At 46.1% G+C, this 21,907-nt stretch overlaps 1 protein-coding gene across 3 annotated transcripts; it reads right to left on the minus strand.

Moving 5' to 3' along the window:
* Positions 1-564: 564 nt before the first annotated feature.
* LOC115545183 (LHFPL tetraspan subfamily member 2 protein) lies at positions 565-12,293 on the minus strand. Of its 3 annotated transcripts, none has more exons than XM_030358083.1 (3): positions 12,035-12,293; positions 2,593-3,323; positions 565-2,289 (listed from the first exon to the last, which is right to left on the minus strand). In XM_030358083.1, exons 2-3 carry the CDS (start codon positions 2,996-2,998, stop codon positions 2,033-2,035), a joined length of 663 nt encoding a protein of 220 aa, XP_030213943.1. In that variant the 5' UTR covers positions 2,999-3,323; positions 12,035-12,293; the 3' UTR covers positions 565-2,032. The 3 variants fall into 3 exon arrangements, with proteins under 3 accessions (XP_030213943.1, XP_030213944.1, XP_030213942.1); XM_030358084.1 differs by having other exon boundaries at positions 2,593-3,366; positions 12,035-12,275; XM_030358082.1 differs by lacking the exon at positions 12,035-12,293 and having other exon boundaries at positions 2,593-3,571.
* Positions 12,294-21,907: the final 9,614 nt, after the last annotated feature.

Here is a 21,907-nt window from a genome sequence, read left to right on the forward strand (position 1 = left end):
TGTGAGAGACCAAATGTCCATGTCGTTTTTATTTTATTAATATATTTTATTCTCCAAAACTCATGTTGACTACAAATATTAAAGTTTACCACTGGAAAGGAAGCTTCTGACTTTTGAACAAGGAAAAAAGCATTGTTAGCTAGCGTAAGAGGATGTTCAGGCACAAACTGGCGACGTTCACGACTGAGCCAGGCTGTTTCACTGATTGGAAGCTAAAATGATTGAAACGCGACACTTGTGTATATTTTGTAAAGTTGAAACATTTGTTTCCCATCATCGATCGGTCTTAGGTACAAAGATGAAAAATGATGCACTCGTCTTGCCTTTGTTGCATGTGGAATAGTTTTAAGTTTTCTATATTTATGGTATTAACATGAAATAAAATTTGAAAGAAAACTTGTGTTCTTATTAAAATACTAGAGCTGTGTTACCAGTTTACTCCACGAGGTGTCAGTGTTGGCCGAGTTCATCGTGTTTACGTTACGTAATAAACAGGCCTCTTCCTCTCCTGTTAAGAAATGCAGTTCTCGCCATTTAAAACCGTGGAGATTCATCAAAGGCGAATCGTTTTTTCAACGTAGCGTTTATTTATTTAAAGTACAGAATACAGAGTGGATTCCATTCCCATGAAAAATCGAAACCTTCCACAAATGTGGATCGTTTCAAGCATGTTCATACAATATGCTTTGGAGGAATTTTGTTAATATAACAAAAGTCCCGTTTACCGTAATCACTGACTCTAAATGATCGTTGCTTCTATTCAATGGTACACTGACAAGTCAAAGAGACACACTGCATTTTTTGTGATTTCACACGTTAAGAGATCAGAAAGAATGAAAGCAATTATGTAGCTCCAATGTAAATTACAGGAATGAAAATAACACGTTTAGCATTTCAACACAGAGGAAGACCATCACATTGAACCGACGGCAACTTTCAACAATCGAGGAAATAAGATCCAGCAGCGTTCCTTGAACAATGGGTTGCAGTCCAGTTGGAGGTGTGTCGCACTCTGACCTTGCACGGAAAACTCAGAACGCACCAGGATCTGTGATCCCTATCCTAAATTAAATGAAGGAATATCTTCCTGAGAGTGCAGTGGTTACGTCCCAGGAATATGCTGAAATTGACGTGATGAAACAGTTGAAGTACCCCTGTGATACGGTAATGCTCGCCACAGTATTAATTACCCATGATGGGGGTCTGGTCTTCTTCCATACACACTTCACCACTTATTAAAGTTAAGGGGCTGCAGCAAGTCTCACTAAATAATTTGCGAAGCTCAGGTCTTTTGAAGTGAACAAACCCCTTGCAAATCTCTATATCTGAGTATGATACAGAATAGTTTAGCGCCCCACTGCGTGTTCAGAGTAAAAACATCTGGCAAAGATGGAAAAATTCCCCCTTGTTAAGGGCTGGATGCAGGCAGACACACACAAGCACACACACACACGCACATATCTATTTACAAAAACACACACACACACATATTTACAATCTCACGCACACAGGAACAGACATACATTGAAACCCGCCCACAAAACAACACATGCCAAGTGTTCCATTTGACACAGCTGGCAAACATTCAGATGGTGGCCATGAGTTGTGTCTTAGAAAACATCCTGACGCAAAGCAACCCACCAGGTTACATATGAGCCTTCAAGCTGGCGGTTATAAAAAGGACTCAACAGCACTCCAGTGTTGATATGAGTCATAATTGTTATTAAGTAAGGAGTGCACGTCAGATTGAATAAATGCTAGTGTCACATCCTTTAGCCCTCTCTCATGCGGAGTATGTTTTTGGCACATCAGACTCGGGTCGGCCCGAGAGTACAGCCAGAGAAAACATTTAGGAGGAACAGCTCCTCTGGCCTCCTTACATCCGGAACTGTGGCTCGCTGCCTGGAAGGAAACAGCACTTTCATCCTGGCTTCCATGAAGACTTTTCCCTATCCCCAACCCACCCCGTGCTCCTTCTAGGAGAAGTTCCAGCGTCTCCCTGGGCGATCCCCGGTCCCCTCAGTCCCCCGGTTCAGAGGAGGCAGATGAGGCTCTTCCCCTCCTCGATCTCCTCCTGCACCCTGTCGCTGGAGGTGGCCACCTCGGCCTGCGCCGAGAACACCGCGCACACGAAGGAGGCCAGGGTCCCGCCGATGGCGGCGTAGAAGGCCCAGCCCAGGGAGCACTGGTCCGGCCGGAAGGGGGAGGCCTCGTTTCCGCAGTAGTCCACCACCTTCTCCGAGCCCCAGCCGGCGGGGTACAGCATGAGCCCCACCATCAGCAGGAGGCCTGGGGGATAGGGACAGAGGTAGGTTAGACGTACCCTACGGGGTTAGCTGTTAAAGACATGGATACGAGTCTGGTTAAAAGAACATAAGAGACAGTGCAGCTGGAATACCATGAGTCATCTCTGAATGGTGAGGAATGCATACCATAATAAGGCTATTTACCACATGACATGTTTGGAATCGGGACAACCACCAGCAGCATAATGATAGATTATAGAGATGACAGGCATGGCCAGTCTTATACAGCTGTCGATGTGTGTGCACAAACACGCTGACACACACACACACACACACACACACTTACCGGCAATGGCCTGGAGCAGTCCACAGATGTTGAAGATGCTTTTCCTCAGGCAGCTCTGGAAGCACAGCGTGAAAATGGACATGCACGCCACGCAGCCCAGCACCAGCGTTCCCGCCGCCAGGAACAACATGGCCCCCTGCCAGAAGCCGCTCGCCACTTCTCCGAAAGTCTGAGCGTATGGGCCGCACGTCACCGCCCGGCCCCCGATACGCAGGCAGCGGCTGTAGAGCCCCAAGGACGGCCGGTACTCCCCACCGCCAGACAGCACGCCGCCGACCCCGGGTCCTGGCCGGGGGTAGCCCAGCAGCCAATCGGGGCTCATGAAGGCGATGAGCTCGGCGAAGGCCACCATGATGCTGAACAGGGTCCATAGCATGGAGCGACAGGTCACGATCACATGACACATGGCGGCTGTGACCTCCTCCGCACCGTGGATCGAGGAAACGGCCTGGAGGTGAATTCCCGGTATTGTTGTGCACAGGGTTGAGTTCCCGCCTGAAAAGAGCAACTGAATTCCCTCACTTAGATACGGAAGAGTCCACTAAGCGTTGTTGCAGGGACTCCGCTTCCCGGCAGCTTTTTTGTGTTTATCCTCTCGGGAGTCAGCGTTTCCCCGAAGGGCCCTCGTGGTTTTCTAGCGCTGCTTCCTGGGGCCTGAGTGGAGGTCTGCTGGGCGGACCGAGGTGGCTAACAGGCTGGAAAGCAGCTCCCCTCAGCCATGGCGTGGCCCCCTGGAAAGCACACACACACCGTCATTCCAACAGGGACGATCCTCTAAATCGGAGAGACAACAGGAGAGGACAGGAAGAGAGAAGTGAGACGAGAAGGGTGCTGCGGTTCGAGTATATATGAGAGTTGGGCGGAGGGATGAAAAAAACGAAAGAGAAGCTCAATACAGACGTCTAAAGAGGAAGTATGACCACTGCCGATTACTCAACCCCTCTGAATATGTCCCCGGGGTGAGCTGCAAACCTCAAGGCGTGTTTAACCGCATTTTGTTACAAGCGCCCCCCCCGCACCACCACCCCCCCCCCCCCCGCCAAGGAGAGTATCAGACGCAGGAGAAAGAGAGGGGGAAGTGAGGGTAGACCATTACAGAGGGGAGAGAGTGTCAACCTGAGGCCAGCTGTGACGGTACCGTGAGCAACAGTTCCAGATGTCCGTTGATTTTAAGCCATGAGTCACGTCTGAATCAACATTATACACACAGATCCCGGCAAACACAAGTGTGTGTGTGTTTGTGTGCCAGTGTGTAGGCGTACGTGCGTGTATATGTGTTTCTGTGAGAAGAAGCTGTTAATGGGACAGTGGCGTAGTTTAGTTATTTCCATTCATGTCCGTACTGATCAGGACTCGAAGCTGTTAAAGTCTTCCAACTATCATAATAATAAAAATGATGAAATAGTTTATAATGGCAAGCCCTAAAGCATGCCAGCACAGGCATCCAATCACACCACACCACAGTCAGGTTCGATTATACATACACACATGCACACACAAACACACCAATACATACACACATGCAGACTAGAATCAAGTGAAAAGTCTCATTTAGTTTAACTCCTATCACTACTCTATATGTCAATCTATTGACCACATGTTTTTTGTAAAGGGTGCATCTAGATGAAGTGTGTGTGTGTGTGTGTGTGTGTGTGTGTGTGTGTGTGTGTGTGTGTGTGTGTGTGTGTGTGTGTGTGTGTGTGTGTGTGTGTGTGTGTCTGTGTGTGTGTGTGTGTGTGCGTGTGTGCGTGTGTGTGTGTGTGCGTGTGTGTGTGTGTGTGTGTGTGTGTGTGTGTGTGTGTGTGTGTGTCATTTGGTTGTGTGCACAGCTGTGTACATTTATACACTCCATGCATGAGTCCCAATCACACTGATTAGGATACTGTTGCTATGTTGTGTTTCTGTTGCCATGGTGACACTGGACCTGATTCAGCCTTGTACCCTTGGGAGTGCGTAAGTCCTCTGACATCATGATACAGTACGATGACATGGCCAGGAAAATATGCAGGATCTGGTTTGAATAGAGCACGGTCCTTCAGTGATTCTGATGGTCCCCACGGTCTCACACACACACACACACACACACACACACACACACACACACACACACACACACACACACACACACACACACACACACACACACACACACACATATACACACACAAACACACACACACATACTGTACAATATACAGTATACACACACACATACACACACACACACACACACACACATACTCACACACACTTATGTAAGCAAATAGCCGCAAAGCACAGATGAGAGCATGAAGAGATGGTTATGGTTATTGAAACATAGATCATTGTATTTCTTCAACGTTGACATGTTTAGATTCATTCTGCAGTTACGCCTCATCTTTATCGTGGTCTCACTGCGCAACGTTGCATCTCACCTCATACATAATGCTCTCAGCTGAGAGCCATGTTGTCTCTTTATCTCATACATACAGACGACAAGGCTCAGCTGGGTAAAAATATACAGCTGGTGTGTAATTACATATCTCTGGGAGGGAGCTTTTTTAACACAATGATAATGACATATCTCTTACAATAGAATATTCTGAAAAGCGGCCATAAAACGAAACTGTTGCTTAAACACATTTCATTCAAACTTGCCAGAGGAAGTAGAACAGGAAGTAAACAGGAAGTGACATACATGTCACACAGCTGCATTGGGTAATCGATTGTATACCGTATACTGTCACAAAGTGGGTTGATCATTTGACCATGTCCTGCTTTATGTTTGACAAACAGAATTGTATAAACAAGATTTAATGCCTGATTTAGATTTTAATAAATTAATCACATGAATGACTCCAAACTAAAAAACAAAGTTGAGCTTAACTGTTTCTTTAGTGTAAATACGCAACATTCTAACACAATCAGATATTGACCAGTTAAGCGAGTGAATGTAAGATTCTCTTGTTTGCACACACAGTCTCTCTGTGTGCTGTATGATTGCGTAGCTCTGAGGTCATTGCCAGGTCTCCTTGACAGACGATTGCTCTCCTCATTGTTATCTCAGTTCCAGTTCCCCAGCATGGATGTGCAGTGATCTCCCACAGCACCCCCTTAAACAAGCATGTACATGGTTAGCCATCTAGAAGTCCATTCAGTCAATTCTAAATGTGGGCATCCACCAGCGAGTGCATACATGTTTAACAGTTAAAGTGTTTGTGTTTGTGTGTGTGGGTGCCTTTATGTGTGTGTGTGTGTGTGTGTGTGTGTGTGTGTGTGTGTGTGTGTGTGTGTGTGTGATCACATTTTAAATGCATGTTTAAAGTGTTTGTGTGCCTGCGGATATGTACATATACATACCTACATACGTGTTTGTGTCACAAACCATTGTGGCTACGGTTGCAGTTTGTTGTGTGTTGAGTGTTTGAGTGCAGCTGATTATAGCCCCTACAGGCAAGGCAATGTGCTCTCTCGGTTGTGACTACAATGCCCACAAATTACCAGCTCAGTCGCTTTAAACTACTGGGATGGAGTTAAACATATACCTTGTCTTGAGGCAGTCAACAGCAAGCACCTTCTGTGATTAACCCTAGCTTGGCCTTACAGGAAATCACACTACACATACACTTCATCACATCCTCTACACACACACACACACACACACACACACACACACACACACACACACACACACACACACACACACACACACACACACACACACACACACACACACACACACACACACACACAAACACACAACAACAACCTTGAAGTAAACAAGAAGAAAGAGTAAAGATAGATCAAAATTTGGATTTCTTAGGCTATGTTTAGTATGGTCAAATTAAATCAACAGTGTTCATCAGTTAATTGATTACTGAAATTAATAGGTATTGGCAATTCAAATGACCACCAAAAATTTGAGTTTGACATTTAGGGGGATGAAAATGTTTTCCTTGGAAGAGATATATGAGCAATGCCAGGTATACTATAAGTGTGTGTGTGTGTGTGTGTGTGTGTGTGTGTGTGTGTGTGTGTGTGTGTGTGTGTGTGTGTGTGTGTGTGTGTGTGTGTGTGTGTGTGTGTGTGCGTGCGTGTTTGTGTGTGTGTGGTGTGCGTTGTTTCGTTCGCCTGTGTGAGATAGAGGAAAAATAGAGAGGGAGGGAAACAGAGACAAACAGAGAAAGAGAAAGAGATATGGGGAAAGCGAGTGATCTATGGCGAGGGGGTTGTGAAACGGATAACTTGGGGTGCGGGGGGGAATGATGAATACTTTCCACTAGTTTGATGGTTATTGATCTTCTGGGAAAGGAGATAAATAACCATCCTTTGACCAGGCCAGGGCTTCTCTGTGCGTATGGGTGTATGTGTGCATGTATGCATGTATGCATGTGTGCATGTGTGTATGCGTGTGTGTGCCTGTTTAAGTGTGTTCCAGTGTGTGTAAGTGTGTATGCACTGGAGAAGAAGGGGTAGGTTATGCTCAGCCCAGCCCAGAGATGTTATTCACTTATTCATAACTCCTAAGGCGGACTAACGGAAAGGAGGAGAGGGGCTGAGGGGGGGCAGGACAACAACCTCTTACATCTCCCAGCTCTTCTCTGATGGATGTTTATCTTCCAACTGTGTGGTCTTTTTCCCCGCTCTACATTTCTATAAACACTCGCTGCTCAGGGAGTGGGGGACCCCTAAGGTTACCTCTCTGAGATAAGAATCAAGCAGAACCCTGAACTGCGGTGCGGACCCGAACTCGTGACTCTTTCATTGCTCCTCCAAAGTTGCTGAGGTGGACGTATCAGGTGGACAATGGCTCGGGAGATAAAAGCAGCGGAAACACAGAGAGCGGAAACCGACGTCTGATCTTGCCCCGCAATAGTTCCCACACTACTGGCCTGGAGTGTGAGCCTCCCAGCTGCTAGGCCCAAACGTAGGGCCTTGGCAGCAGCCAAGGCCTAGATAAACAACTATGATTACATTATTCCAATGGCACGTTCACAAGGACGCCATGAACAGCATTTGTGACGCGATTAGATGATTCTCTATTTGTCATTGCACAGTACGAGTATTATACACAAAAGGAGATCTCTGCATTTAACCCATCAATAGCAGCACAAGGAGCAGCCACTGAACGACTATTATGTACAATCTGTAGGCCAACTCTGACCTACTACAGGTTTCGCTTTGAAACCTTATTAATCATAAACTCAGTCGTGATAAACAAGTGATTCTTGTTAATGATACATGGGTATATATGAACCCGTAGGACTTTAGCTGCGAGGCTATGGCTGTTAGTCTGTGTGTCCGTAAGCAGTTTGAGGGGGCCCATCAGGTCGTACAGGAAGAGTAATTGGTTGAAGATACGGGCCAAGGCATTGGTCACATGCCAAGGTTGTGAGGTAATGGGCAGACAGAATCAGCCAAGCGACTGCCTGCTGTCTTGGCCAGGAGACTTTGTGGACAGAGGCAATTGGAAGAGAGTTGAGGAGAGTTCAAGTGGTGTTGTGTGTGAGATCAGAAAGAGGAAGAGGACCTTGATTGCACTATAAGAGAGTCATTTAAACAGAAGTATCACTTCCCTTAAAAATCACAGACATTTGCACTTTGTCCTTCTGGAATGGGTGTCAGCTGAAAGTAAGAGGAGGAAAAATACCCAATGGAAATTGGGGTGGAGGCCATGGGTATTCCCCACCCAGATCAGGTGACATCAAGGTGATCTGGGCCAGGGAGGACAGTATTAGACCCTACTTGTTGGTGGGTTAACTCTGAGACCCCGGGCCAGAAACCTCAAAGCAAGGCCGTCTTTTCCTAGAGCGCTGGGGCCCAGTGCGGTCGGGCATATGGACCAGCTGGAGGCGAGAAGCCCTCAGACCACAGCCACATGAGAGCCCCTCATTTACTATCTAGAGGCCCCTGGAATGGGCACTGGGCTGGTCTGGTGCTGTACACAGCTACCCAAACAAGATCGTGGCCTGTGGGCTGTGCAGGGCTTGGGTCACTAAGATCCCAGTCCTGTTTCATTTCCACTCTTGTGTTTCCAGGAAGGAGGGAGACCAGAGCGATCCTGCCGGATCACAGGAGCGATGAGTTTAGCGTGATAGCGTTCTAGGTCAGGCAGGACTAAACGTATCCCTTCCTCATCAAAGAATGCAGTGCACCGTGCGGCTCAGGGTGGAACCTGGAGGGAAAGGGTTTTTGCAGCAATGGAAGGTAAACCAACGCAGCCCACATAGCGGATAGAAGAAAAAGAAACCACCATAGTCCACTCTGCCGCCAAGCCATCTTCTGTCAAGCTTCGTATAATCAACGCTCAATATTCAGTCCTAAACGAAGGGCTGGTTCTCATAACTAGGGCACTTGAAGTGAGGACCACGATGGCAATGTTATGATAGACTGTTAACTTCTGATGGTAAAACCTTCATCTCCGTTAACTTATGTTCTCCTGAAACTCAATGAAGCACTAAGTCTCAAGCTTCCTTTCACACAGAATGAAGGGATGTGCCTCTCGGAGCTCTTGAAATCCAAGCCATAGCCGAAATACACTTCAAAAGTGTTAGCACAAAGCCTATCAACAAAGAGACATTAGATGACATACAAACACGACTAATGGGCTGGGTGTTATATTCCCCGTGGTCGCCACACCTACTAAATCCCCTTAGTGAAGAGTAAATCCAGCAGCATCTACCCTGCTGGTTCCTACCTAAAAGTCGCTATACACAGAAAGATCAGACAAACAACGGCAAGCCAGTCAGAGTGGGGGTCGTATAAAAGAGAGAGAGAGAGAGAGAGAGAGAGAGAGAGAGAGAGAGAGAGAGAGAGAGAGAGAGAGAGAGAGAGAGAGAGAGAGAGAGAGAGAGAGAGAGAGAGAGAGAGAGAGAGAGAGAGAGAGAGAGAGAATAAACATGCATTGCGTATAACGTTAGTTCCTTCAGTATACACAAAGCCCCACCAAGCCTGAGTATAATAACCCAATCAGGGTATGTCTGCTCAAGAGCTCTCTCACTAACCATAACCATGTGAGTCAGTGCGTGGGTAACTCAAGCCCCCGGCACAGGAGTCTGAAGAAAGACTTCCCATAAAAAGACAGACACCACACAGGCCTCGTAAGCTTGGCCGTTGGGTGACAGCTCGGTTCAAATGCAGGCAGCACATTCAGACAACAGTCATCAAACTGTACGAAATGACCCAAGCTGTTTGGAGCATAACATCGCAATAAATATTGAAACCGCCGCTCCTTTGATGAGATGGACAGATCATTGTTTAAAATACAATTAATGGCGTTAGATGACAGAGGCTGTGAGCTGAGCTGGTAAAAATAAATACTGTAGCTGTGTTTGAACTATACGGTGGGAAATTGCCATTAAAAAATACAGCCCGCTCTTCATACATAAAAAAACACCCTGCAGTCTCTTCCAGGGCTTGATTACATCAAAATGCATGACTTCCTAAAAGAAAAACCCTGAAGGAGTTGTCTAGAGTGCATAGATGAGTGCATGTGTGCATGTGTGTCTGTGTGTGAGCGTTGCTGTGTGTGTGCACGTGTGTGTGCGTGCATGTGTGTGTGCATTTTTGCATGTGTGTGCGTAATTGCGTGTGTGCGTAATTGCGTGTAGGTGTGCGTGTGTGCTAGCACATGCATGTGCCTGTGTGTGCGTGCATGTGTTTGTGGATGCGTGTGCGTGTGCGTGTGTGTGTGTGTGTGCGCGCGTGTGTGTGTGTGTGTGTGTGTGTGTGTGTGTATGTGCATTTGTGTGTATGTGCATACGTGTATGTGCATGTGTGCGTATGTGTGTGTGGGTGTATTTGCATTTTTGTGTATGTGTGTGTGTGCGTGCGTGCGTGCGTGTGTGTGTGTGTGTTTGTATGTGTGTGTGCATGTGTGAGTTTGCCAGCATGCCATTGGCCTGAATAAGAGTGGGAGCCTCTTGATCTGTCGCAACTCCGCTCAACGGAGGGAAACACAAAGGCATGTCGGTACTAGTCCCCCCCTGGCTCACACTCTTTACTCTGAGGGGCATGCAGACAGCAGGCCACAGCTCATTCCTTCCTGCCCAGAGACAGGCTAGTGTGGCCCCTAAACCATTCAACCTGCTAGGCCCCGCCCCCGGCCCCTCACTGCTCATGCTGACTCTACAAGGGCCCCACATTTTCTGACTCTCAAAGCCCCGTTGGTGACCCTCACATTTCTGGCTATGAAGTGAGGGGGCCTCACTCTTTGTGGGCTCCTGAAGCCCTCCTCACATCCTCTCCTCTAATCTGTTTCTAGAGGGGCCACTGTTTCCCTCTACACGCCATGCCAACGTCCACTGGCATATGATGGCAGTGGGATCGGCAAATGATAAAAACACACAACCATTAAACTAAAAATGCAAACTGACGTTCTTGTTCCCTGCTGTAGACCAAGCTTGTGAAATTTATCTTCAGTTTTGACAGCTCGCTCTGATGGACCAAACCCGGAAAATCTTTGCAGTCTTCGTTCGATTTTTCCTTCTCCTTCTATTTAACAAGGTGGTCCACTTAAAACACGTGTTGAAAGGCACTACAATAGATTATACTATGTAGTGGGCCCACCCAGAGGGGCCCACTACCTCACTTCAAGGACACTAGCAGCACTTTAGCAATGCTAATGGTATGATGATACACTGACCAGGTCGTTGTGGTGGACTCACACAGGTATGTGTGGGTGGCTCAATCCCCCATGCGGTCTCATACCCTCAACACACTGTCTTACACTGTAATTATCCATGTGGATTTAGTGGATAAAGATCAGATATTTTGGGGGTGGGAAAGGTTAAGAAAGAATGATGAATCCTTCCCCTCTGCCAAAGCTGTCAACACGACATGGCTGTTAAATGCACAATAATAAGCGCACTGTGATGAGAGGCTCCGACACAGGGTTAGGGTGGTACTCTTTATGGGCTACTTATCAATGATTTCGGCAACAGACTTCACATAGACTGCGATACATTCTGATCATTTTTCCCGTCTTTATTATAGAACATGGTTTAGAGGAGGAATGCTGTTATCCTAGGGAATACAGGATTGCCGAAGGACAAGGGATTCAAGGTTTTGAAGCAAGGTGCTCAAGACTCTGACCTACAGTTCAACAAAGACGTGTTGTCACTGATAAACAAACTAACCAACACAACAAGTACCCTGATAACACATGCAAACTATATCAGAAAGAAAAGCCAATATTGTTACACTTGAAACGCAGGACGCTAAGTGTGCCTGCGTGCGTGTGCGTGTTTGTGTGCGTGTGTGTGTGTGTGTTCGCGCGCGAGCTACTGAAGAAGTAGCTCTAATATTTATTACTGAATGCGTTGTTGTATTTTAATAATCCATCAAAATGAATCAGGACATTATCAAAGACAAATATCTGAACTAAACCCATTCACTTTGAATGGCATCGCCATTCAAATTGTTTACTCCTTCACGTGTAAAGCTGCTGTAACGTTTTACTTACGGATAGCCAAGACGCCGAAGACGTGGTGGGCTCGGGAGTCAAAGGCTCCTTCTTCCAAACGTAGCGTACGTTCTCTTCTTCAGTCAGGCTCTCCGAATCCACGACTCATTCAGAGAGTTGCCAACTCGGTCTTGGGACTTTCTTAGTTGGCTATTCTCTTAACTCCACACAAAGCCATCCCACATCTGACGTCGTCCTTTCTCTTTTCACCTCCCTTTCTCCTCCGGCGTTTCCCCTTCCCTTCCCTTCTCTCTCCCCCCCCCCCCCCCCCCCCCCCCCCCCCCCCCCCCCCCACCCCCCCCCCCTCGTTTGGCAGGAGAGAAGAAAAGTTGCATTGATGACACATACCTGATTTACGGACCTTTAGAAACGTTTATATGGTGAAGCTGTAAAATAAAATTCTTAATGAGCTTTGGTTGCATGTACTGTGGCACGGCAATGAATACATCTAAGTATGACGTTTATTTTGAAGTGTTTAGGTTCATCGGTTGAATGTAAATTGCTAATACGCCAGTAGAGGTACTACTTTCGTTTAGTCAAAAGCAATTTCAAACAGCTATCAATGTTGAGCAGAACAATGTGCACTGTAGCATATTAACCAATTCGATTATACAGTAATTTCATAATGCACAAATAGGCCTAATGGCTAGATTGTTTTATTGAAAAATATTATTAAACCGCCTATATTAAACTGTAATTAAACTTTAATTAAAGAAAGCAAAATGGTCTATGTATGCGGTGCATGTATTCAAATTCAACTTTTCGTTCTGAAACTACTGTTAATATTTTCGTTTTTATCGACTGTATGTTGAGAAAAATAAAAAAAAATCACATACACACACACACACACACACACACACACACACACAAGCACACACACACACACACACACACACACACACACACACACACACACACACACACACACACACACACACACACACACACACACACACACACGGAGGTACTCTCCTAAATACACTCCTTCTCCAAGTTCTCCCTGGGCCACTGGCTAAATGCTGATCTCTCCATGAGCAGAAATAGGATTGGGTTTATCTGGTCTGGTTCCTGCTATAAGACCAGCCAGGCTAGGTTTGTTAGAGGCAGTGTTGGAGCCAGCCAGAGCCTCAAGCCACACTCATTACACTGTGGTCTGGGAAGCAGTGACAACTCTTGGAAAGCTGTCAGGTTGACACCATGTTAAAACTGTGAGAGGGGGCAGGCCTAGTGCTAAACGTGTGAATATCAAATTATGCAGCACCGTGTGAATGTTGTGGGAGCCTCGCTATTTGTCTCGAGACTATGTAGGTTTTTTCAGCTTTATTACATCATCAATGGGCTTTATTCTAGCGGCCATCTTGGTTCCATCTTTGCTTCATCTTGGCCCTAAATGCTCTGAATGGAACTCCAATCAGTTCTCCCACCCAGCTTGCGTTTAGAACCAGCATTGCTGCTGGGTGAATAAGGCCCCATGGGAACAGCGTGGGAGAATCTGTGGAAGAGACAGTTGGGTTGAATGGTGGTTTGGTGGTTGTGGGACGGATTTTCAAAAAAAAATTGCCATTATGACACCGCCCCTGTGTGTATGTGTTTGTGTGTGTGTTTGTCTTTCTATTGGTAGTTTGATTGTGTGTGTTTGTCTTTCTGTTTGTAGTTTGAGTGTGTGTGTGTGTGTGTGTGTGTGTGTGTGTGTGTGTGTGTGTGTGTGTGTGTGTGTATGTGTATGTGTGTGTGTGTGGGTGTGTGTGTTTGTTGGTGTATGTGTGTGTGTGTGTGTGTGTGTGTGTGTGTGTGTGTGTGTGCTTGCGAGCGTGCACGTGTGTGTGTGTGTGTGTGTGTTTGTGTGTGTGTGTGTGTGTGTGTGTGTGTGGGTCGATGAATGCGTGTGTAATAGGGATGGAAAGGTTTGAGAAAAAAAATCCGCTATTAATGTTCGGGGCATTTATGAATTGTTCAGTTAAAAATATCTATTAACTTTTTAATTTGGTGGCTCCGTAACCAATTTTTCCACCCCTTTTTTCGCAGCATTGTAACATATCCTTTATCACTTACATCTGTGAACATTCATTTGAAAAGTTGCACTCAATCTTAATAAATTGTATAATGTTTTTATTGCAGAGGTGGTGCTTTCCTTTTCTTCCGCCAGCCATACTATTCATTGCTGAGATTTTAAAATAATGAATACATTTTCTGCATTTATGTTCGTGGCATGTTTCGGGGCCTCTTCCGTGCGCAACATTGCTCTTCGTTAAGTAATTGAAGCCTCCCCATCTGGTTAAATATTTTCACAACATTTTAGGTACTCCATCCTCTTAAAGGCCAGCCAACCAAACGCGTTTTCTCGAGTTTGGCAACGGCTCCCATTCACTTTGCATTAAGGGCTGATTGTGGTTCCACGTTCACGCAACGCAGTGACCACGAAGTCGCTTCAACGTAGTCGTGAAACTTTATGGTTTTGTGTCGGGTTTACGTGTCGATATGCATGTCCATGGAAAAGAGAGAACAAATAGTTGCACTTTGTCTGTGCACATGCATTATTTTACAAGTGGTCTACTGCTAGAAGTTTTGATAATGGTATAGATTCTAGCAACTTGAAAGCTGAATACGACAACAATGTGTATGAAAGGAGAAATTAGGTTGCTAGTTGGTCATCTTTGTCCATTGTGGTCATTACATTCAATGTCTATGATGACCGAATACAAAATTGCTCAATTTTGAACCGATTACTAGCAAGTCAAAATAAAGGTTACGGCTATGAAGGCAAAATTTACATTATGCTGCCTTAGATTTTTTGCCGGAAAAGTTGTAGATAGCGGACCAATCACACCCCTCGCGTTGCGTCAGCGTGGAACAATAAAGAGCCCTTCTCACGCGATATCGCGTGGGGCCATAGAGCGCAAAAGTGTGGTTCCAGAAGTAAAAATCCCATTATTTTTCTCCATAGAGGCTTTGATTAACACCCATAAAGTCGTAACCATTCAAAAAATGCTTACCACACGATGTTATATTGTAAAACAATGGTATATGATCCTGTTGAAGCCACAAGTTAAAGAAGTTCATCTCTATTTAATTTTTTTTTTTTTATAATATTCACAATGTCATTTAAAAGCAATACACTACCCATAATCCTAAAGTGTAACATGACGTCTTTGATTGTTGGAGCTCGATGTTACCATGGCAACATTTACCGCACCCACGAAAGTCAAATCCTCAATCACTTTGTTTGACTTTCTGCAGTTATTAACTGATTGCTTTCATCATTAATCAAAACATGGTGCATGGTTGGTGGCATGAGGCGGTTGAATGCCCCAAATAAACCTACTTCAATATGCAATATCTGTCAAATAGAGGTCAATCTCAGATCAGAAAGTGGTGAGTATAGCCACAACACAGGCTTCAGACTTGGGTCTGATTATAGTTGAATTGTATTTGATTCAATGCTAAATCCACCAGTTTGACTCAATTTATGGCAAGAGAACGAGTTTGGCATTGGCTTGTTTAGTTTGTACTGATGCACTCATTCCCTTTCCATTACGTCCCTGTTCTGCTCTGGACGACAGATCTTCTTTTATGGTTCTGGAATTTGTTTGCATCTTATTACCTGTCAAACGGAATATGTTTGTGTTTATTGGAAATAACATTAAAAGAGCAAATATCGGGAAAGATTGCTTGTCCAAATATTTATCTGCCAAACTGTGATTTATCTAACTATTGTTAGCAGATCTCGGATATATTCAAGTTGATGAAATGTATCATGCTTCAAATGCCAAAATAAACCAACGTTACAGATGATTCCCGGAATTATGGAGATACATCTGAAGTTGCTAGCAAACAAGGCAGGAATAAACTCTTGCAAAGTTAATTCAAGGGTTCTGAAAAGGAGTCTTTTTGGAATGTTCAATTGCTGGCTTGAGACCAATGGGGGTGTAGGTGAGACACAGGGTTGTCCAGTCAGAGTTCAAAGTGTATAGGTTTTATGTCCAAAGGTGCGAGCAGGACTGTATGGATGTTTGTTGGTAGGTATGATGATAAAGTGTACCTAGGTGGGATGGGTAGGTAGTTAGTAGGTAGGATGCGGAGGTAGGTAGTTAGCTAGGATGTGTGTGTGGCTGAGGTGCGTGGCTAAGGTAGGATGTGTGTGGCTAAGGTTCGATGTGTGTGTGGCTAAGGTAGGATGTGTGTGGTTTCTAGGCAGCAAACAAAATAGACAACATTCAGCTCCACAATGCATTGCCACAAATTAATAGTTCAACAAGCCTTATAAGGTAAATAACGAAATTCCTTGACCACAAAACCAATTCACATTTCATAGTATACGCACACGAGTTCAAAGGCTCAGCTCTCAAGGTGTTCAGTGTCTCTGAACAAAGGAAAGGGATGTGGTAACAGGTGCGGCTTAAATAGTCTGTGGCAGGGCAGGAAGTGATTAATATGGCCTAATTGGGAATGTGTGGGCAATTAAAGGGGTGTTAAGGTAAGGTAACTTTATTTGTACCCAAGGGTAGATTTGTTTGCAGGTAAAAAAGAGTGGGCTGCATACACACATTACACATTGACAACATTGACAGAAGACAATGACATAACAGTAACAAGGGCTCCAGAGATATAGATAAAAAGTACACAATAGTACTATCAAAATACCGTTGATAAAATACTGAATAATATCAAATACAAAAAAGCCGGGTCAATGAATAAATAGATTAGGAAGGCTATGCATAATTTAAAAAGATGAATGGCTAGTCTACAAACACCCTAAGTATTGTCTCATCTCATCTCATTTTCGTCCGCTTATCCGGGGTCGGGTCGCGGGGGGAGCAGCTCAAGCAGGGGGCCCCAGACTTCCCTTTCCCGGGCCACATTGACCAGCTCTGACGGGGGGATCCCGAGGCGTTCCCAGGCCAGTGTTGAGATATAATCTCTCCACCTAGTCCTGGGTCTTCCCCGAGGTCTCCTCCCCACTGGACGAGCCTGAAACACCTCCCAAGGAAGGCGCCCAGTGGGCATCCTTACCAGATGCCCGAACCACCTCAGCTGACTCCTTTCTAAGTAAAGGAGCAGCGATGTTTGACTACCTCAGTGACCTCCACCAGGGAAATTGACGACGAAACACCATCAACCTTGAGCTCTGCCTCCAACATAGAGGGCGTGTTATTCGGATATATACTTTTATAAGTATTGTTCAGGGTCTTAATAGCTGAAGGAACAAAACTGTACCTTTTGGTTTTACCTGAAGGCATTTTAAACCTATGGCCTAATGGGAGGGGCTGGAATTCACCATGTAGTGGGTGGGATCCATCTTCTAGGATATACCCAACTAGCCTCTGTAGCTATAGTGTGAAGGGTTTCTAGGTTCAGCTGTGGCTCTCCAATTAGCCTACTGGCCCACCTCACAATCGGAATCAGTGAGTTTTTATTTTTTAGGGGTAGGTTGCTGAACCAGGACACCAGGCTAAAGGAAATTACAGATTCAATGACGCATCTGTAAAACATGTCTGTGAGGTGAGGAGAGAAACGGATAATCTTCTAAACAGCTGCCCTCAAATTTGTATGGCAAATTTGCCAGAGTGGGAGGTCATGGAGGCTCAGGTAGGGCAGGGAGAGGGATAAGTCGGGCAACAGGACTTGCGTACGATACGTACCGGGGGAGGGAGGCATTATGCCGCCCCATGAGCAGCAAGTTGGGGTCACAGGGTCAGGGTCGTCTAGCTGGAAGGCAGGTCCTTGGTTCCTGCAGGGTTGAGCTAGCTCTGGCAGTGACTTTCCCTTTTTTTGTTTGTTCACCAGGTTGTTCTGGGAGTACACATAGCGCCATAGATACTGCGCATAGGCCCCGCAGATGTTTCCCATTGCATTTATTGCAGCTCCCCTTCAGGTTACATTGGGTGGCAAAGTGGTCTCGTGCACATCGCCAGCAGCGTTTCTGCTCTTTGATCCGGCTTGCTCTCTGCTCATCGGTGAGCTGAAGGATTCCGTCACACTTGCTAACATGATGTGAGCTGGAGTTGCAATAGGCACAGACCGGGCAACGTTCTGATGAGGCGTTGGGGGAGGCTGATTAGGGGCAGGTTGGGCTTTAGGCCAGGTCACTGCAGGAGTATTCTTGGCCCAGTGCAGTATGGATGTACCTCTGTATGGGTAAGGGGGTTGTGGCGGTCTTGGTCAGGCGGGGTATCTTTCCCTTCTGGGTTGGCAGTTTTCTTCCTGTTGCAGCCAGTTTGAGTAGTCCAGGAGGTTATAGGACAGGGGGACTGACTGGCTCAAATTCATGCTCCTCTTAAACTGACTGAACTGGTCACTGGGCAGTTTCTCCAGAAGACGCTCGACATGTGAGCCACAGGTAAGTTCAGAGAATCTCAGAGAACAGCAGATGGGCCACAGTGGGAGCTAGAGGCCCTGAAGGAGCGTGCAGATGTCAGGTGTTGTAGTTGCATATTCGGAGGCTGGTACGCCAGCTGGGCAGAGTGGGTCATGGGGAGGAGGAGTGGGGACTATTTCTGATCATCCTCATTTCCTCTAGTGGCCCCAATCCCTGAACCCTGCAGGGTCAGGGATTGGGGCCACCTGAGGGGCACGTGGGGGAGCATCAACTGGGTTTGGGGCTCTTGGAGAAGGAGCAAGTGCGGTCTGAAGTGACGGGGCCTGACTCCTCTCCACAAACGGCTCCTCTGGTAGTTCCAACTCTTCTACTTCAGATACAGTATATGGCTCGGAAGGCTCTTCCTCAGACTCATGCTGGGTTCGGCGGCGCACCAGGACGGGGGTCTTCATAGCGGACAGGAAGGTGGCTTTGGCGGCGCAGCAGATCGAAGTCTTCATAGCAGGCGTGGGCGCTCGGTCTCGAGCAGCGACGGCAGGGACTGACTGAGCACCATTGGTCATCAGACGCTCCGGCTTGAAGGACCATGAAGAGGAGGTTTTGGGAATGTCTAAGTGCTGGCTTGAGACCAATGGGGGTGTCGGTGAGAACACAGGGTTGTCCAGTCAGAGTTCCAACTTTATAGGTTTTATTGTCCAAAAGGTGTGAGCAGGACTGTATGGATGTGTGTAGGTAGGTAGGTATGATGATAATGTGTAGCTAGGTGTGATGGGTACGTAGTTAGGTAGGATGTGGAGGCAGGTAGTTAGCTAGGATGTGTGTGTGGCTGAGGTGTGTGGCTAAGGTAGGATGTGTGTGTGGCTAAGGTGTGTGGCTAAGGTAGGATGTGTTTGTGGCTAAGGTAGGATGTGTGTGTGGCTATGGTAGGATGTGTGTGTGGCTATGGTGTGTGGCTAAGGTAGGATGTGTTTGTGGCTAAGGTAGGATGTGTGTGTGGCTATGGTAGGATGTGTGTGTGGCTATGGTGTGTGGCTAAGGTAGGATGTGCGTGTGGCTAAGGTAGGATGTGCGTGTAGGCTAAGGTAGGATGTGTGTGTGTCTAAGGTAGGATGTGTGTGTGGCTAAGGTAGGATGTGTGTGGTTTCTAGGAAGCAAACAAAATGTACAACATTCAGCTCCACAATGCAATGCCACAAATTCAGTTAAATAATAAATCGTTCAACAAGCCTTATAAGGCTACGCAACGAAATTCATTATCCACAAAACAAACCCACACTTAGTATACGCACACGAGTTCAAAGGCACAGGTCTCAAGGTGTTCAGCGTCTCTGAACAAAGGAAAGGGGTGTTGTAACAGGTGCGGCTTAAATAGTCTGTGGCCGGACAGGGAGTGATTAACTGAATGACATGGCCTAATTGGGAAAATGTGGGCAAATAAAGGGGCGTTGCTCTGGGTCTGTGAGGTGAGGAGAGAAACGGATAATCTTCCAAAAAGGTTCCTTAAAGCTTTTCACGTCGAAATGGGAAATACAAATGTGGACAAACTGTATAGACATATTCAATGTATTTGAAAGTGGCTATATATTCTAATGGGAAAATGCCAAAGGGCATTTACATTGATGCAGAAATTGCATAAAGTTAACCGCAATGCTGCTAACTTTATGCAATGGGGCCCTCTTGTGTATAAAGAACGTCATTACTTTCTACTCAAAATAATAAAAAAAATTCTTCTATCTCTTTCTTCGATTCCTATAGAGGAAGGTACCTAGGTTATTCACAATCCATAAAGAGTGTGTGTGTGTGTGTGTGTGTGTGTGTGTGTGTGTGTGTGTGTGTGTGTGTGTGTGTGTGTGTGTGTGTGTGTGTGTGTGTGTGTGTGTGTGTGTGTGTGAGTGTGTGTGTGTGTGTGTGTGTGTGTGTGTGTGTGTGTGTGTGTGTGTGTGTGTGTGTGTGTGTGTGTGTGCGTGCGCACGTCTCGTGTGTGTGAGTGTGTGCCTGTGTGCGTGAGTTTGTTTGTGTATTTCTGACCTTTCCCAGTTTCTGACCTCAGTTTCAGCCCAATGTCTTCATTCTACCCGAGCCATGATTGGAGCAGAGGCAGAGGTGGAGTTTTTAGTGGGCTTTAGAGGTAAAGAGTCTATCTGGATCTCTATCTTCTCAGAGAGGCATGCAGATCCACACACTATCTCTTTCATAGTAGAGAATTACAACGTTCCTATGGAGTCGACCCTATACGGTACTGAATAGTGGGCTTTTGTTTCATGTACCTTGTGAGAACACACAAGCACATATATACCCACACAGTTACACACACACATCACTTGCATCATACTTGTAGCCAGTTCTTTTTTATCAGCGTAACAGAAAGTCAATGGTTAACCCCCTCTTAAGCAGTGGCAGTCCAACTCATTTACCAATCCAGTGAGGTTCTCGCTAGTAACACCCTCTCTCTACTGAGGGATGCATAGCAGCACAGATAGCTCTACCAGCTTAAACCAAGCCTTACAGTATTTCTTAATTCTGTCAGCCTGCTTAACCCCCATGTCCCAATACCCACAAACCACCTGCCACGCCGTCACAAAACCACTGCTGATCTACTCGACTTGACCAATGACATACATAAGATACCATGCACCAAAAACCATAACCCCAGTCACCCCCATCCCTTCTCCTGCAGCGCAGACTACAAATTGAACAGGAAAGCCGGGATGATTCTAGTCCCAGCCTGCGCGAACCAGTTGTTCCAAGGCAAAGCATTGCTTATTACAGCTGCCAGGAGAGGCCTGGCAGCAGGGAACAGCGGGCATAGTTGAGGGAAAGGGAATACGTGCATGCCGGCGGTGGAAATAGAATCCATAGGGTCAAAACGGTACAATATATTGCCCTCAAATAAGAAAAACAATTCTTACATTTAAATATTCATAAAAAGTTTGTCTGGCGTGTGGACTAGCTTGTTGCATGGACAAGAGTATTAGATGTATGAAATGGAAGGGGGTAGAAAAGAAAGAGGACAGCAACGATTCATGAAACGCATAACATCAGCCCTGCTTTTTACAGCGCTTCCTTTCTATTGTGTTAGTATTTGGGGTATAGTGCAGCATCTGCGTCAGGTCTGTCGGGCTGGGAGCCTTGTTGACTTCTGGTGGTAGCCCAGACAGGGTTAGTGTTCATCCGAGGCATCTGCCACACTCGAGATCTGAGTCAGCACTGGTGTTCCCTAACATACCGGGGTTATTTCTAGCTATCAACGCACACACACACACACACACACACACACACACACACACACACACACACACACACACACACACACACACACACACACACACACACACACACACACAAACAGGCACTCATACGCACACATACACACACATATGCACAAAAACACACACACACACACACACACACACGTGCACCGTACAGCCAAACATACGCACGCTCATGCACAAACATGAGCGCCCACACATGAACACATGCACATGCATTTACTGATAAACACACACACAGGCACACATATAGGCACAGACACACACACACACATGCATACATAGACA

Source organism: Gadus morhua, chromosome 6 (genome assembly GCF_902167405.1).
Source record: "Gadus morhua chromosome 6, gadMor3.0, whole genome shotgun sequence".
In the NCBI taxonomy this organism is placed as follows: Eukaryota; Metazoa; Chordata; class Actinopteri; order Gadiformes; family Gadidae; genus Gadus; species Gadus morhua.

Excerpts from the sequence above, each read along its gene's own strand:
- LOC115545183 (XM_030358083.1), bottom strand. The coding sequence starts at position 2,998 with ATGTGTCATGTGATCGTGACCTGTCGCTCCATGCTATGGACCCTGTTC. Across the intron at positions 2,290-2,592 it reads ACTGCTCCAGGCCATTGCCG|GCCTCCTGCTGATGGTGGGG; the intron begins GTAAGTGTGTGT and ends CCTATCCCCCAG.